The 17,368-nt window shown below is 45.6% G+C and overlaps 2 protein-coding genes and 1 pseudogene across 3 annotated transcripts; 1 reads left to right on the top strand and 2 right to left on the bottom strand.

Annotated features, from left to right (window-relative positions):
* The first annotated feature begins 2,396 nt into the window (after positions 1-2,396).
* On the top strand, positions 2,397-5,044 carry LOC133900732 (uncharacterized protein At3g49140-like). 2 transcript variants are annotated; one of them, XM_062341956.1, is made up of 11 exons: positions 2,397-2,703; positions 2,796-2,943; positions 3,023-3,125; positions 3,249-3,370; positions 3,444-3,569; positions 3,663-3,794; positions 3,872-3,989; positions 4,091-4,185; positions 4,329-4,481; positions 4,596-4,691; positions 4,865-5,044. In XM_062341956.1, exons 1-11 carry the CDS (start codon positions 2,471-2,473, stop codon positions 4,964-4,966), a joined length of 1,428 nt encoding a protein of 475 aa, XP_062197940.1. In that variant the 5' UTR covers positions 2,397-2,470; the 3' UTR covers positions 4,967-5,044. The 2 variants fall into 2 exon arrangements, with proteins under 2 accessions (XP_062197940.1, XP_062197941.1); XM_062341957.1 differs by having other exon boundaries at positions 2,398-2,703; positions 3,249-3,316; positions 3,414-3,569.
* A 50-nt stretch (positions 5,045-5,094) lies between these two features.
* Positions 5,095-7,898, bottom strand: LOC133900733 (protein AUXIN RESPONSE 4-like; annotated as a pseudogene).
* Positions 7,899-11,565: 3,667 nt separating this feature from the next.
* LOC133900006 (protein AUXIN RESPONSE 4-like) lies at positions 11,566-14,009 on the bottom strand. Its single transcript, XM_062341071.1, has 2 exons — positions 12,797-14,009; positions 11,566-12,137 (listed from the first exon to the last, which is right to left on the bottom strand). The coding sequence occupies exons 1-2, from the start codon at positions 13,916-13,918 to the stop codon at positions 12,063-12,065; spliced, it is 1,197 nt and encodes a 398-aa protein (XP_062197055.1). The 5' UTR covers positions 13,919-14,009; the 3' UTR covers positions 11,566-12,062.
* Positions 14,010-17,368: the final 3,359 nt, after the last annotated feature.

The raw sequence follows: 17,368 nt of genomic DNA, 5'->3' as shown, positions 1-17,368 counted from the left end.
ACCAAATCTTATTTATCTTAAATGTATCGAATATTTCTACTCTAAATATACCGAAATTTCCTAAATTATAGGCCTACGCTATTTCCTATTCTACATGTACTGCAAAATTCATATTCTACATACAAATTCTAGTCTAAATATTCTTAACATTCTATCTATATTACAAAAATTCTACTCTAAATTTTCTATCTATACCACAAAAATCCTACACTAAAATTTCTAACTACTCTAAATATCATACTCTAAATTTTCTATCTATTATTCTATACAGCTATATCTCTAACCTAATTTTAATCTACCTAAATTTGTCTCTACTCTACTATATTTTTCTATTCTACCTATTGCTATTCCTATTCTAATCTAAATAAAGAAGAAAAAATGTACCGACGAATGTAGCTGTTCCGTGCTGTCGGTTCCTCCCTTCGCGTGCCGCCGCTCCCTCTCCCACCACCGCACTGTAGTTCGCCGCCACGCTTCCCGTTGTCACTGCTCCACCGCGTGTGTGGGACGAAATGCCGAGAGGAAAATCAGCAGCTACCTAATTATTATAGGCTTGTCGGTATTTCGCGCGTCGATAGGCTTGAGCTGGCACCTGTTGACACGCAAAATGACAACAGGCCACTGCGCTATACGAAAAGCCTACAGGGCACTTCTTTAGCCGGGACCACCACGTGTCAGCTTATCGCGTACCGACAGGTCCCGAGTCTAATACCACATAGGACGTCGGTATTCGAAATACTGACAGTTTACTTGTCAGTACTTCACGTACCGACAAGTACTTATTTTTACAATTTTGTAATTTTAGCAATTATTTTTATAATTTTTTAATAAAATAATATTATTAAAAAATTCGAAGTGGCGACGGTCCAACGAATCCTCAGCTAGAGACAGGAAGGTGAGGGCGGGGAGAGAAGCGAGACAGGTAGCATACAAGAGAGAGAAAATGTCGATAAGCAAACGGTTGGAATAGAAGAGGATATGTAGCTAGCTTCATGATTTGCCGTATAATTTTACACTTTATGGTTTCGTCCAACAGGCATACTACTTTTTATAGTATTTAGGGTGTATGAACCTAATTCTGTCAATTTTGAAGGAAAATCGGCTACATATGAAACCCATTTTTGTCTCTCTTTTCAGTGTTCAATGTTATTTGACCTCGTTAGAGCGGCGAAAACAAAGGAATTTTTATTCAAGTGGCATTGTACCATAAATAAACGTTAAAACACTTTTCAATTTTCCCTTCATTTTTTCGTTTTTTGGCGACCAAATGTTTCCTATGAATTTTTTTTGGTTTATTGCGTTGACGGCCCTTGGTGGGCTGCAAATATGGTTGCTCTTTAGAATGTTCTGCACAGTGGGCTGGGCCAAATTTGGTCGCGCTGCAAACCTCAGCTAGCCCACGTCCAGACCAGTCAGGTGCAGCCCACCGAGGGCCGTCAGCCTTCCAGCGAACTTTTTCATTTTATATTTCTTAAATCAAAAAATTATAAAAAAATAGGTATCCATTTTTTAAAAATCGAACATCTAGACTACAGTACTCATTGAAAGGGCGACAGACATCTCTCCGATGGATAACAAGGTAAAAAAATAAAAATACAACATTTCAATGTTTTTAAAATTCAAAACACCATCAAAATAATTATAAAAAATTCTACAAAATATATATGATTTAGAGGATTCTATTATCTAGTTTTCCAAAAAATTAATTCAAATAATTATTTATACAATAAAAACAAAAAATGATAAATATCTCTGTAGAGAATAGTGAAATTTGTCCTTTTTTATTCTCATCGTAAAATCATATTTTTGTCTGAAATTTTTTACAGAGCTAGATAGTAGCATAGTCTACACCACCAAATATTTTTTTTTAAATTCATAAATATTTTTATAGTGTTTTAAATTTTGAGAGCAATAGAATACAATTTTTTTTATGACCTGTCACCCGTTAAAAGGACTCCGGGCAAAGGAAGTCTAGGGCATGTTTTGTTTCAGACCTGGGTAAGGAAAGCTAAATTTTGGTCTGCCCTAAAAATTTGGCTACTGTTTGGTTCAGAGTCAAAATTTAGCCGATCAATGAAAATTTGGCTGGTGTTAGCTACAGTAAATAGTCGACGCGGACTAGCAAACTGGGGCTGTGCCAACCATGCCAGGATGATGTGTCAGCAGCCCATTGCTTGGATATAGTTTGAAATTTTTTTATTATCAAATTTCATATGCTAATATCAACTAAACCATATATCTGATTTGTAATTTATTTGCAATATAATATTTCTTATAATTTTATCTACGAAACAAGATACTACGGTGCTATGTTTGAATGAAAAAATTTTGATAACACGTCAAGCTCCGGTTTTGGACCCTCTCTCTCCCAAAAAAAAAAAAACTCCGGTTTTGGATAGGCAGCGATAGGCGCCACAAAAAACTATCTCCTCCTCCGCTCGGTCGCCTTCCTCCCTTTCCATGGTATACCATGCTGCTGGCGGCGGCCACCGCTGCAGCCCCGGACCACCCGTGCTGTCCCGTCCCCTCCTCCCGCCGCCCCGCCCCGTCCCCTAGCATCCTTCTTGCGAGAAGAGGCAGCAGCAGCTCAACCCTCTCGCTCCGGTGTCACGGTCTTCCATGCCGTTGCCGTTGTCACTGCCACGCATGGTGTTGCAATGAGCGCGCGCGCCGGAGCAGCGTCAGCCGCGGCCGCCATTGCCGGTACGTAACTGTGTATGCCGTCTGCGTTCCGCGTGCGTGCGTCTTGGTCGAACAGAGTCTTGATGGAGCCGGCTGTTGACTGACTGATCCAGGGCCGTCGCGTCGGCGCCGGACCACATGGACGAGCTGCCGGCGAGGGGACGCTACCACCCGTTCGAGGAGATCGCTGAGGCAGTGAATCTGGACGACGGCGAGCCGTCCCACCTGACCGACGCCGAATCCGCCCGGACAATCGTCGAGGTCGCCAACCTGAACCGCTCTCTGTCTCTGCTTGCCACTTGACGAAGAAATGCTAATAGAATCAGAGCATAAATTGCAGGTGAACAGCAAGGCGACGGTGATGATCTCCACGCTCGTCGGCGACGGCATCCATGAGCGGATCATCCTGCCGGAGTTCCCCTACCTCACCGACGAGAACGGAGGTATGGTAGGCCTACCGAGCTCCCTGGCTGATGCAATGCAGCTAGAAGCTCTCATAAGTCATAACTTGCTGCCGGACACTCTTCTTTTTGCTTCTTGAAGCTGCTGTGTGGCAATCTGCTCAGATATCTACTTCGAGGTCGACAACGACGACGCGCTGCTGGAGAGCATCATGGGCGAGGACAAGATCGCGGTGACGACTCTGTTCTTCCCATGTCCTCCCCTGATTCTCTTCATGAATTTGTCAGTATGACATTGAGCTTGCTCATGTTGTTGTTTCATGGCTACAGCATGTCATCATTGGGTTAGATAACACACAGGTCTTCGCCGACTTGGATCTTGCAGCGGCGTCCGCCACCGATTTTGCGCAAGAAGATGACGACGACGACGACGACGATGGCTCGGACGATGAGGAAAGCGACTTTGACGATGACTTCAACGACGTGGTGAGAATAATTCTCGAGCAGCTAATTTTACTTATTAGGACTGTAGCAGGGATTGTCTGTTTACATTGACGCCGCGACTCTGAAAATGTACAGGAGGGTGTGTTTGCTGTCGATGAGGACGACGACGACGGTGACGATGAAGAAGATGATGATCCACCAAGCTGGTCCAACCTTGAGACCGTGAATTCTTGCCATCCATTGTACTTTGCAAGGATGATTGTGGAGGTACGTGACTAGTTCAGTATATGTCAGTTGTACTTGCATGTTTTGTTAACCATTATGTTCTGAACTTTCATGCTCAGACCGCAACCAAGTCTAACATAGATTGGTTGGACCGGCCACCTGCAAGCCTTGTTGTGGAGGGTCAGCTGAGACCTGCCTTTGCTGAAGAGAGCACCATGGTTGCCAAACATTTATCAAGTAGAAACCGCGATAAACCCAGAAATGAACCTCATATTCAGCAGATGTCCCCATTTTCCGGGAACATAGGATTCTTATTGAAGTTTCTGACATTGGTGCAGGTGACGAGCTGCAGAAAGATAAAAAGGAGAGTGGTGCCACATTTTTCAAGGTTGAGGTCCTGAGCATTGAGTTGATCACGGCATATGGAACTGAGGCATGTTTCTTTCATTTGATATGTTTTTCTAATCATCCAGAAGAACTTAATAGCATTGACTGAACAATGTGCTCTGTTACGAAATTCTAGCATTGGTATTGTGTATTTTGTTGAAGTCTTTTTCAAGCTTTGATTCCCTGCAGCCGAAGGTAAAGATCAAAGAGTACCGCAAAGCTAGGCCGGACATCATTGCGCATTCCGCACTGAACATAATATCGCGCCTGAGAGCCGGTGGAGACAAGATCGCACAGGCTCTGAAATCACTCTGCTGGAGGTGCAAGGCCATTCAAGTAGAGGTACAGTTTCTTCAGATTTCTACCAAGCACTCATCTAACAGTGAACATTATAGAAGAGAAGCACATTACCTCTCAAGGTTGGTACTGAAACACTGTCCGGTTATATTTCCACAGGAAGCGGCGGTGATCGGAGTGGACTGCCTTGGCTTTGACTTGAGAGTGTGCTCAGGAACACAAGTGCAGACGTTGAGATTTGCTTTCCCTGCAAAGGTGACATTTTATGAATCTACTTAAAGGAACGTACGTATCTGGAAATTGGCACGGGAAAAAAGTGGATTATCTGGGATCTGAAAACAATCACTTTAAAAAAGAATATGAACTCAAAGAAGATACTTGCATTGCATTCTCATGTGGTTCTGATTTCTGAATCTTTTGAAATGTAGGCCACTTCGGAGTTCGGCGCAGAGAAGCAAATACACGAGCTTCTGTTTCCTAGGAATACACTTCAAGATGGGCAATCACCACAAGCTAAACAGGAGTCTTGATGTAATTTGATGTGATAACTTTATTCATTTGGTAGGAAATCGATTTTAGAAAAATAAAATCTTAGCCATGTTGACGAAGGTTAGGTATAACTTTCTAGCTCGGCATTATGATTTCCATTTTTGGGGGCATGCACAAGTAAAAAAAAACAAACTAACCGGTCTCAAGGTTGTTCTTTGATCGTGGAGCCAAGGGGCTTGGGATTTTAAATCCCAGGACAGGCTCAGATCAAGACCTAAAAATTGCTGCTCAGACCCAGGCCTCGTTTGGAACATGGAAATTTCATAGGAAACATAGATTGCATGAATGCACCCCCAGAAGTGATTCAATAGAATATGTTGTCTTCAAAGTAACGCTAAAATGAATACATACAAGCATAGGACATGTTTTGTAAAACCAGAAATGCTAGCATGAGTCAGTACCTCGCGGTTTTACAGTTCAAGCATGACAGGAAGTATCAATACCCATTTAGCAGCAAGGGAAAAATACACTAGTGCAAGTCAGAACTCAGTACAGACGCCGCCAACAGAAACTCTCCTGAAAGGCTGAAACAAAAGTCTCAAGTTACATTGTCGCTGCATCAACTGAAAGATCGAGACAAGAGCTCTATGCGTGCATTTGTTCATCGATTCTGGAACGAGGATATCATACATGGGCAGGATATCATTTACTGCTGGCAACAGGAGCTACAACTTGTCCAAGGCAGAGCAATGTCCTTGGTTGAGCGAGCAAATGTGTATGTCCATAAGGCATTTTCATAGTCAGAACCTTGATCCTAGTCCATAAGCATGAATCTGCCAATGTTATGCTTAGAATGTTGCCATATGACTGGCTGCTCAATGTAGCCACCTGCTGCTTCCTCAAATGAGGTCACAAACTCTGTTATCAGCTCCGAGATTTCCTCAGAGACATCCTCCTGAGCAAATCAATGAAAATAATAACATCGTCATCTCAGCTTGGCACTTAGCTATTGTAGGAGTGCACGTACCAAACTAGCAATGCCTGGTTGAAAACAGAGTAGTGCCTAAGGGCCAAGGGTGAAGTATCACTCCTGAGTGTAGCTATAAAATAGCAGTATGATGATGGAAACCTGAAACCAAGGAGCACTTCTTCAAGGAAAATGGAAAAAAAAAACAAGTCGAACATGGACAGTCGATTCAGTGGAAAAGAGCATGACTTGCTTGTTGGTCCCGAAATTTAGTGATGTGGTTGACTACTTACCACCTATTCTTGGAATGATTTGCATCTTTCGCCAATCGAAACATGACAAATGCCGGTAGGACTATGTCTTCAAAGAAATTTCACCGAAAATTAACGACAAGCTAGGGAAGGTCAGTCTAGGTGCAGATCAAGTGTGGAGTGTGCAACATTGATCTTGTCCTAAAGTTTGCCAACTTTATTTGCAGTATCTCATTTCGTACAAGTCTCACTTTAGCAAGACCTATTTAGATATAAATCTGTATCAACCTTGTGAACACAATGACGCGTAGTAGTTCACGTGAAGTAGAGGTAGAACCGCAGAAGCCAATCATGTCTCTGCCTGTACCCTTACATGAACTAAGCTACACAAAGGCCACCCTGTCTAGCAGTGCTCCAGCTCCGAACTCCAGATCTTAAATTTATAGGCTAAGATAAAGTGGTTTAAATATCTATCTTTAAATTAAAATATAAACACAATGACTCACCTCAAACATTCTCGGTGTACCTACAGCTGCAACTTCACATATTCCTAGAGCTAAGAATACTCAGCTCTTAGAATTCTTAAAGCCGGAACTCTGCCAAACAAGCTTTAAGTAAGAGTAAAGCATCACACTGACCTGAGGCCATCGGCCACCGGAATGGTGGATGAATTTGGCGTCCGGCAACGCAGCCGCAACCTTCTTCCCCTCATTGATCCACCTATCCGACCAAGTGCCCGACCACAGCACCATCATCGGCAGCTTCCTCAGCTCCTCTGAAGAACCCCTCCACTCCCCCAGCTCAAAGCTGTGATTCATCGCCTCCCATGCCTCAACCACCCCATCTGCCTTACCCTCCCCCAACATCGCCACCCGGTGCGCCTCCGCATCCTTGGCTCCCATACCTCGCACGCATAGCCGCAGCAGCCCGCGGAACAGAGGTGACACCAACGGCACCAGCTTCCCTAGCACAGGCACGTCGAAGACTGCCGCGGGGAATGCCGGCATCGATGCGATGGCGTCGATCAGCGTTATGCTCTGGACCACTCCCGGGTTGACCGATGCAAATGCGGCCCCGGCGGCGAGCGCGGAATCATGGAGCACGAGGTGGGTGGGGGGACGCCGAGCGCCTCCACGGCGCGCGCAATGCCCGCGGTCGCCTCAACAGGCGCGTAAGGGGACGAGGCCCGCGGCGAGCCGTTCTGGACGAGACGCTCAAAGTCATGGAAGACGCCATGGTCCATGATCCCGCGGAGAGCGCTGGCGCGCGCGGGCAGCGTCAAAGAGAGGCCCTGGCCGGGGAGGTCGAGGACCGCAGCGAGGAGTCCTTGGGAGGCGAGGGAGCTATAGACGCGGCGGAAGGAGAAAGCTCCTGCGGCGAGGCCGGGGAGGATGAGGACGCGGTGCGTGGGGGAGACGCCATAGGGGCGGGAGGTCACGGAGAAGAGGCCGAGGGCAGGGTCGAGCTTCAGCACACTGCAGGTGATGAATTGGCGGTGGCAGAACAGGGGCGCGGGGGAGAAGACAGGAAGGAGGTGGGGAAGGTGCAGCGCGAGGAGGGAGACGACAGCGGTGAGGTAGAACTAGAAGAGGAGCGCGGAGGCGAGGGAGAGGGGTCGGGGCGGTGGTGGGACGGGAGGTGCGCCTTCGTCGGATGCCACCACAGCGTCGATGGTTGCAGCGAGGGGATCTGCCGCCGGCATCGCTGGCTTGGTTTGCTCACCGACGCGGCATGGGAAAGTGGAGTGTGCAGTTGGAACGCTGTATTATTAGACTATCTCCAACTATATTTCCTTCATTTTGTTTTTTTCTGATTCTTTTCTTCGTTTCTATTTCTTTTATTTTCTCTCATCTACAACAGCTTCTTTTTGAGGGAATCATAAAGAGAAAGAAGAGAGAATTATATCCTGAAAGGAATGACCTTGAAAATCCTTTCGTGATGAGAACTATGAAGGGAAACCGTTGGAGTACTGAAGGGACAGAAAATCCATTCGTGACAGGATTTTCGTCCCCGAAAAAAAACCGTTGGTCGTGGCCTTAGTACACAACTTCTCTACCATTTGTACTATGCAATGCGATCTGTTATCAAACTATAGAATATTATGTATTTGTTGACCACAGGTAAAGTCTTTTGGGAGTTGTTATCAAAATGAAACAATTTTTTTTCAGTGGATATTGTCTTCTACCTCCCGCTTCTTTTCTTTCCCTACTTTTCCCACACCAGCGCGCACTCCCTCGCCTCGCCTGCCTCCTCCATCTCCGGCGGCGGTGTTCCCAGCATTGAATCCATAGCGACTGCCTGCCACCGTGCTAGCCCAGGCCTGAGTCACCCCGTCACCACCTGGCCTACTGACTATTCTTCGTCACCCACTGTTGGTGCGGAATTGGGCAACAACTCACCAACACGGTTTTCGTCAAGGATACTTGTCGCTTTTCGCAGCGACACGTGACTTGTTTACAAGCAAACAAGCAAAGATTTCAACCAACAACCTTAAGGATCGCCGTCTAGACGATTTACGAGCAAATCAACAAAGAACTACCACCCGAATCACAGGAATTCAAAGTAGCAGCGAAGAACTAACCCTAAATTGCAGGAAAGTAAAGGCAAATAAAAAGTAAATACAATAGATGCGACTGACTGATGGATCTGCAATCGGCCTCCACCCCTCGACCATTTATAAGGGGGGTATGGTCTTGACCCTATAGAATCGAAGCAGAACACTATTCCTACCCTAAACACGCTCTATTCGGTCAAAATTGCGAAAGAGATACGAACAAATCCACGAATCTACTTCGATTCGGTTTCGAACTAAACATCGGATGGTCCGGTGAGAACAAACTTCAGAACACCAGACCATCCAGTGAGAAACTCTAAGACTCGGTTTTACACACACCGGATATTCCGACATCACATTTATATTCACCGGAGTATGTCACCAGACCAATATTTGCAGAGAGCAAATTGTTTGCAAAGTTTTCCTTTTGAACGCACCGGATAATCCGGCGATCATCAAATACCTCACCGGACTATTTTCACTAGAGAACATTTTTTGGGCTAAAAACCTTCTTCTTCTCACCGGATAGTCCGGTGATACCCCGGAATCTCCACCGGACCATTTTTTTTTTCAGAGAGCATGTTTTTGGCGCAAATTGAACTTCTACACACCAGATAATCCGGTGATACCCTGGAATCTCTACCGGACTATTTCTTCGAGAGAGCAATTTTTTGGTGCAAATTGATCTTCTACACACCAGATAGTCCGACATTTTCACCGTATCATTCACCGGACTATTTTATACATAGAGCATGTTTTACTGCACCAAATTCAAACTATAGGCACCGGATAGTCCGGCTTTCAATGAGCCCCTCACCGGACTATTTTTTTCCAAAAAGCATGTCTTCTGGCCGAAATCGAACTATAAGCACCGGATAGTCCGATGATGATACGGCATTGATCACCAGACTATCCGGTGTATAAAAAAATCCGGGCGTGCCATTTTTTGCTATCAACACATGCCCCCCCCCCCTATTTTTTGGTAAAGCTTGCGCACCGAAAAATATTTTTACACAAGATAATCACGAATACCTCATCTTCTACTCTAAGTTATGACTTAGGGCGATACAAACAACATATCGGCCATACGTGCATGTTCTAAGGGCGATGATATTCACACCGGCCACGTGCAGTGATATATCTTAGGACGATAGTAAATTACATCGGCCATGTATAATTACCTTCTCAAGCATCTTGCCAAACGCTCGGATAATATTTCTTCAAGTATTTCCCATTGATAGCGCGAGGCATCTTGTCTCCTTGTACATATTGCAGCATGTATGAATTCCCAATCACAATTCCTACAACTTTAAAAGGACCTTCCAAACTAGGAGACCACTTTCCGAATATATTATTTTTAGACCCAATAGGTAAAATCGTCTTCCAAACTAAATCCCTTATTTGAAACGATTTTGCCTTTACTTTCTTATTATAGGCTTTAGTTACTCTCAACTCTATCATTGAGGTTATCTACTCTATCTATCATTGCATTATAATAATCACCGGCTGACAAGTCATTTTGTTGTACTACTCTCAATACGCCAAGATTTACCTCAACGGGTAAAATGGCCTCTTGTCCATACACTAACTCATAAGGAGTAACCTTAGTAGCATTATGCCTAGATATACGATGAGCCCATAATGTTTCACTCAAAACCTCATGCCACTTTTTTTATGCTCTTCTATCTTCTTCTTTATAAGCTTAATAAAAGTTTTATTGTTAGACTTGGCTTGTCCATTAGCCTGAGCATAATATGGTGAGAAATTGAGAAGCTTAATTCTAAGTGATTCGGTAAACTCACGCATTTGATGAGAAATAAAAGAAGAACCTTAATATGTAGTTAAAGTTTACGGAATACCAAATCTATGAATAATATGTTCCAAAATAAACTTGATTACCTCTTTGTATGTTATGTTCTTCAAGGGAACGGTCTCGGTCCACTTTGTGAAGTAATCCGTAGCAACCAAAACAAAACGATGACATTTGGAAGATGAAGGATGAATTTGGCCGATGAAATCCAAAGTCCATCCTCAGAATGATCATGGTTTGATGATAGGATTCAACATAAAAACATGAGCTAACTGTATATTACCAAATTTTTGACATACTTCACATCCTTTGTAATATCTAGAGCAATCACCAAACATAATCGGTCAATAAAATCCAGCTCTCTTTAACAACCATACCATTTTGTGAGCTAACTGATGTGTTCCACAAATACCTTCATGTACTTCACTCATAGTTCTCGATAACCAGATGCTTGCTACGCTAAATTATTTGCCCTCATATTAATTACCTGGGATCTGAAAACAAACATTTCAAAAAAAAAAAAAAGAACAGAAAGAAGATACTGGCATTGCGTTATCATGTGGTTCTGATTTCTGAATCTTTTGCACTGCATGCCACTTCAGAGTTTGGCGCAGAAAAGCAAATACACGAGCTTCTGTTTCCTGGGAATACACATCAAGAGGGGCAATCACTACAGGCTAAACAGAAAGAGTCTTGATGTAATTTGATGTGATAACTTTATTCATTTGGTAGGAAATCGATTTTAGCAAAATAAAATCTTGGCCATGTTCATGAAGGTTATGGTATAACTTTCAAGCTTGACATAATTATTTTGACTTTGGGGGCATGTAGAGGTAAAATGGGAAAACGGAAACCAACCAAATTTCAAGGTAACAGAAGTGCCCTTCAATTCGGGGACCGTGGATCAAGGCCTCAAAATTCCTGGTCCAACCCAGTAATTTCGCAGGATTTTCATAGGAAATATTTCAATTACTGCAGAAATATGCAAAATCCCATCATTTCAAATGGGGTGGGGGAGAGGGAGGGGAGGCGATTGGTTGATTGCATCCTAAGAAGTGAATGCATACAATATATTGCCTTCAAAGTAATGCTAAAATGAATACATACTAGCACAGGGCATGTTTGGTAAAAACACAAATGCTATCCTGAATCAGTACCTGGCAGTTTTAAGATACAAGCAAGACAGCAAGTATCAGTGCACATTTATAACAACAAAAAAAACATTACACTAGTGTGATTCATATCTTAAGTATCTACTAAGAGAAACTCTGCTGAAGCCGATGTCTCAAGTTAAGCTTATCATCATCAACCGAAAAACCAAGACAAGAGGCTCTAAGGGCGCATTTGTAAATAAATAAAAAAAGGTCCCTGGAGGATATCGTCCCCGGATCAGCAGGATTAGGAGCAGCTTGCCCAAGACAGATCAGTAATCAGAATCTCGATTTTTGATCCTTGACAATGGCCATGAATCTGGTCCTTAAAGGTTGTCATAAGAGTAGTTGGTCCATGCTTCTTCAAATTAATGGTCGACATGCTGTGGCGGGTATTCTTCTCTTTATTTCTTTGGAGATGCTAGTGTTGAGGTCACAAACTCCGCTATCAGCTCTGAGATTTCCTCATAGGCATCCTCCTGAACAAAGCGATGAAAATAATAAAATCATCATCTCAGCTTGCCACTTAGCTATAATAGAAAATAGGAGTACCCTGTACCCTTGCCAAGCTACCAATGCCCGATTAAAAACGTAGTAGTGCCTAGGGCTCACTAGTGCCTCCTATTCTTGGAATGATTTGCATCCTTTGCCATTGGCACATATCGCAAATGCTGGTACAACTTTGTCTTAAAAGTAATTTCACCAAGAATTCACAACATACTGGGGAAGGTCAGTCTAGGGGAAGATCAAGATGTAGAATGTGCATGTCGGTGCGAAGTGGTGAAAGTAAGGGTATCCACCGACCCTCTTTAGTTCAACCAATAACACTAGTTTTCCAAAAAATTGCTCAATTTGAGAAAAATAGTGTTATTGATTGAACTAAAAAGGATCAGTGGATACCCTTAGGTTAATAAATTTGTACCCCTACATGTCCTAATTTTTTGCAATTTCATTTGCAATATCTCATTCTGTACTAGACTCACTTAAGCAAGAACTACTTAGATACAACTATGTATTAGCATTGTGAACACAATGATGCATAGAGTGTCACTTGAAGTAGATAGAAAGCCAACTATGACTGATAACTAAGCATGCTCTCTGAAAAATGGAATTGTTAAGAGTAAAGCATCACATTTACCTGAGGCCATCGACCGCCGGAATGGTAGACGAATTTAGCATCCGGCAACGCAGCCGCCACCTTCTTCCCCTCATCGATCCACTTATCTGACCAAGTCCCCGACCAAAGCACCATCATCGGCAGCCTCCTCACCTCCTCCGAAGAAAGCCTCCATTCCCCAAGCTCCAAGCTTTGGTTCATCGCCTTCCATGCCTCAACCACCCCCTGTGTCCTCCCCTCCCCACGCATCGCCGCCCGGTGCGCCTCCGCCTCCTCGGCCCCCATCGCCCGCGCGCAGCACAGCCGCACCAGCCCACGGAACAGCGCCGGCAACTGCAGCACCAGCCTCCCCAGCACGGGCACGTCGAAGACCGCGGCCGGGAACGCCGGCAGGGACGCGGTGGCGTCGACCAATGTCACGCTCCGGACCGCCCCCGGGTTGGCCGACGCGAACGCGACCCCGGCGGCGAGAGCGGAGTCGTGGAGCACGAGGTGGACGGGGGCGACGCCGAACGCCTCCACAGCGCGGGCGACGGCCGCGGCCGCCTCGGTGGGAGCGTACGGGGACGCGGCCGGCGGCGCCCCCGCGGCCGCGGGCTCCTGGTACGGCACCTCGCCGGTCTGGACGAGGTGCTCGAAGGCGTGGAAGACTCCGCGGTCTATGATCTCCCGGAGAGCGCTGGCGCGCGCGGGGGCGGCCGCGGGGGGCGGCGCCGGCGAGAGGCCCTGGCCGGGGAGGTCGAGGGCCGCGGCGAGGATGCCACGTGAGGAGAGGGCGGGGATGACGCGGCGGAAAGAGAAGGATCCCGCGGCGAGGCCGGGGAGGATGAGGACGCAGTGCGCGGGGGAACCGCCGGCAGGGCGGGAGGTGAGGGCGAAGAGGCCGGGGGAGGGGTCTAGCTTGAGGACGCGGCCGGCGGCGAGGTGGCGGCGGAGGAGAGGCGGGAGCGACGCGGGGGAGGAGGCTGGGAGGAGGTGGGGAAGGACGAGCGCGAGGAGCGAGACGGCGGCGGCGAGGTAGAACCAGAAGGGGAGCGCGGAGGCGAGGGATAAGGGGCGGGTTGGCGGCGGCGGTCGGAGTGGGCGGGGAGGAGGCGCGCTTTCGTCAAGCGCCTCCGCGGCGTGGGTGTCGACCGCCGGCATTGCTGGTTGGTTTGCTGGCCGGCGCCGCGTGGGGAGCGGAGTGGGCAGTGTGGAAAAGCTGCTCGCTTGCTTGGGAAAGCGGGTGTTTTGGGAGCTTTTTTGCGCTTGAGGATCTGCGCGTGCTGATGTTGCTGGGGGAATGCCACTGGCCCCACCACACCAGGGTTGGCGTTGGTCCCACCTGCAGGAAGAGAAGCATGCACCCTAGCAATTGGGCCCACTAGTTACAAAGCAAAATTTAGGAAAAGGAATTGAATCTTCTCCCTTTGACCTCCCTCTTGCCTTGGTGGCCCGAATTTTTGCCCGAATTTCCTCTTTCAAATGTTAAACATCTTTCCTCCCTATACTATATAATATCACGCTTCCTAATTTTCGGCGTCTGAAATGAAATCACTAGATCGATTTTAGACGCATGTGTGAACGCCAGCGAGTTTAGAAAAGGGGTCAGGGTTTTCAGGGTTCACCGGTAACTCTGGGGTCAGAGGAAGGTTGGGGTGGCAGCCGGATCGGCGGTGGAATGAGGTGAGATGGTGCGGTGAGGCAGCGGTGGCATCGCTAGAGCCGTGGGCGGCAAGTGGGCAATGGGCGGGGTTGGCAATGGGGGAGCTCGAAAATAGATTTATTAGCGCGATGGCAGGACAATGGTGGTGGATCCGGCGGTGTCCCACCATATATATTATGAGTGGTCCGGTAGGAGGTGTGTGGCGCGTGCCACACCCTAAAACTCTAATCTCGTCATTAAGCACGCATATGTATAATGATATCATGCTATGTGTTTCTAGTTTTGATTTAAGTGTTTAAACACGTTTCAAAAATATTACGTTATTGATCAATGCACGTTTCTACCATATATATTATAAGTGAAAATTGTTTAGAAAGAATTAGGAAGGTCCAAAGTCATTTAGGAAGGAGAAGAAAAAGAAAAAGAAGAATTAGGAAAAAGAATGAAGGCTTTCAGCACGTGGTCCTTGTTCGCGGTCTGACTGGGACTCCCCGCGATCTGACCGTCAGAGCACAGAGGTGTCACTTAAAGCCATCGACCAACTCTCACTTGCTCTATCTCGTTCATTCACTCCCTCACTCACTCCTCTTCACCAAACCGCTAGAGAGAGAGGCGACCACCTCGACGGCCGGAGATCGACGGAGAGGACTTCTCGAGCTCCCTGAAGGCTTCCCCAAGCTCCTTCATGCTGTCTTCTTCGCCGAAGATGCTTCCACACGACTTCTTCCACCTCGAGGCCAAACACCACCCAGAGCCCAATCTTCGAATCGAATCTTCCCCGGAGTTCACCAACCCCTAGAAAGATTCCCCACACCGAGGTGAGACTTCCCCTATCATTTTCCCACCATTCCTGTACTCCAATCGGTCCCTATTTGGTTTAGACCCGAGCTCCACCCTAGCCATGGACTTCATCCATGGGGCCATCGAGTTTGGCATCGTGCATGTTGTCTAAACCACCTAAGAAACATTTCCCTAGTATTGTAGAGTGTTTTGGTACCCTTCATGGTCGAAGGCATCGCCAGAGCATTGGCCGGCAACCTCACCAAGGTGTCATCGGCCAGGCCCAGCAGTCTGACTACCAGGTTGTGACTTGGCCGGTTAAACTTCCAGTAAAACTCCATAGTCAAGAGTCAGATCACCATTATGGTAGGCCTAACCACTGGACCTAGTGGTATTTCTGCCATGGGTATGGTATGACCATCAGGTCTACTCATTATCGATTTCTTCTCTGTTTGACCCCCACGGTCTGACTATCGTTTGGGTCAGTTTGATCGCCAGCTACTCAGTAGCTTGTGACCTTAGAGATTCAAACATTTTTTAACCCAATCGCTTAGGTGTTCTTTTGCAATTGTTTTCATAACATGGCTCATTGCATCTCGTTCACGATCATGCATCATAAGCATACATCTTCATCGTTAATTTCTTCGTTAGATGTGTTCTTCTATTGTTTAGAGAGTGACGCGTCAACAGTTTAAGCGGTCAAGGCCAACACCGAACCAGAATTGTAAGTGAGCGAAGCGCCGGAGCAACAAGGCAAACATCTAAGCATACTTCACCTTTTACTTTAGATCTTGTGGTGTCTAATTTGATAAGTTATCATTTTATGTATGTTGTGTATGTTAGCGAGTCAATGTCGAGATTTGTGAGTAGAACCTATGTTCATGAATTATTGATGTTCCCCATTCTTGTAACATGTGTATAACAATATGATGTCTAACTTAAAAGTTATCTGAGATGTTTAGCAATGCATAGGCCATCAGTAGAAGTCGAGTAGTGGTTTGACCATTGTTCATGAGCTATATGGCTTAATAATTGTTTCACAATGAAAATGATGTTGGGATGAAGAGTTGGTGATGATGAGATCAGATGTGAGCGGTGCTAGGGGTAGTTCAAGATAAGAACACGAATGCCATAGACCGTTTGCATAGATTAAGCACCGACCATTGTTTTCCGTTGGTTTAAGCACTTTCAGTACTTCCACATATTTAATAAATGTACGAATGAGCTGATTATCATACACTGTGCTAACGCTTGACTTGCGACCCTATGACACGTAAGAGAAAAATGATGAGGAGAAGCAAGGTGGTGGGGAGTCAGATGTGTCTGGCACACGCTCGCGGTAACCCATATGCCATATAGGTATGTGCAAGTGGGTAGTTCCAATTATGAGAAATGTTGTCTCGGGAGCCAAGAGGATGGACCTAAGTCATGTGGGTAAAGATGTACACCTATGTAGGGTGTAAGATCAATTCGAATTACCGCACTCTCAGTTATGAGCATGCTTATATCCATCTGCATTAATCATAAAGTTCCGATATTGGGATGTATGTGGTATGTTGGGAAGTGGCCAGTGATGAGTTCTGTTGAGAAGAGTACGATCGAATAAAAGTTATGTTTATGGTTATGGTCTCATGATAGGAGGGTACAAGATGTTAAGATGTGTAGATACTCACATTCTTGAGTCAACAAATGGCTTTTGCGAATAAATTTATTTAACCTTGAGACTGATTCCTTGCTACGCATCCCTAAATACATGATCCTTAGAGTCAGGTTATTGTATGTACCCAATATGAAATAAGTCTTACGAGTACCTTCGTACTCACCTTATTTTTGTTGAGTTGTGCAGGTGAGAAAGAAGTAGTGTACGGTTAGTTCATGCCCGCCGATGTCAATGATGGGCAAATGTAGTATAGGTTACTTGTGGTGTTTCGGTGGTGCCTCAGGGAAAATAGTATCACCTCTCTTTTGCAGTTTATAAACTTTAATTTCATTGCGTAGTAACTCTAACCGGCTAGGAGATGAAACTGTTATATTTTGTTCTCCTAGCGTTTATTGTTCTGTAAATTGTTGAACTTGTAATAACTTAAAGACTTATAATATATTTACATTACTCGTTCTTTATTATGTCTTGATGTGATGAAGCTTATTGTAAAGGCGTGTGTTCCGAT

The sequence above is a fragment of the Phragmites australis genome, chromosome 19 (assembly GCF_958298935.1).
Source record: "Phragmites australis chromosome 19, lpPhrAust1.1, whole genome shotgun sequence".
In the NCBI taxonomy this organism is placed as follows: Eukaryota; Viridiplantae; Streptophyta; class Magnoliopsida; order Poales; family Poaceae; genus Phragmites; species Phragmites australis.
The sequence above is the reverse complement of the archived record's forward strand: the minus strand, read 5'-3'. Positions and strand labels throughout refer to the sequence as shown.

What these genes read in the sequence shown, in the direction of transcription:
- LOC133900732 (XM_062341956.1), top strand. Translation starts at nt 2,471, where the DNA reads ATGCTGCTGGCGGCGGCCACCGCTGCAGCCCCGGACCACCCGTGCTGT. An exon ending in AGCCGCGGCCGCCATTGCCG is followed by an intron (nt 2,704 to 2,795) that starts GTACGTAACTGT and finishes TGACTGATCCAG; the next exon opens with GGCCGTCGCGTCGGCGCCGG. An exon ending in TTGCAAGGATGATTGTGGAG is followed by an intron (nt 3,795 to 3,871) that starts GTACGTGACTAG and finishes TTTCATGCTCAG; the next exon opens with ACCGCAACCAAGTCTAACAT.
- LOC133900006 (XM_062341071.1), bottom strand. Translation starts at nt 13,918, where the DNA reads ATGCCGGCGGTCGACACCCACGCCGCGGAGGCGCTTGACGAAAGCGCG. An exon ending in CCGGCGGTCGATGGCCTCAG is followed by an intron (nt 12,138 to 12,796) that starts GTAAATGTGATG and finishes CGCTTTGTTCAG; the next exon opens with GAGGATGCCTATGAGGAAAT.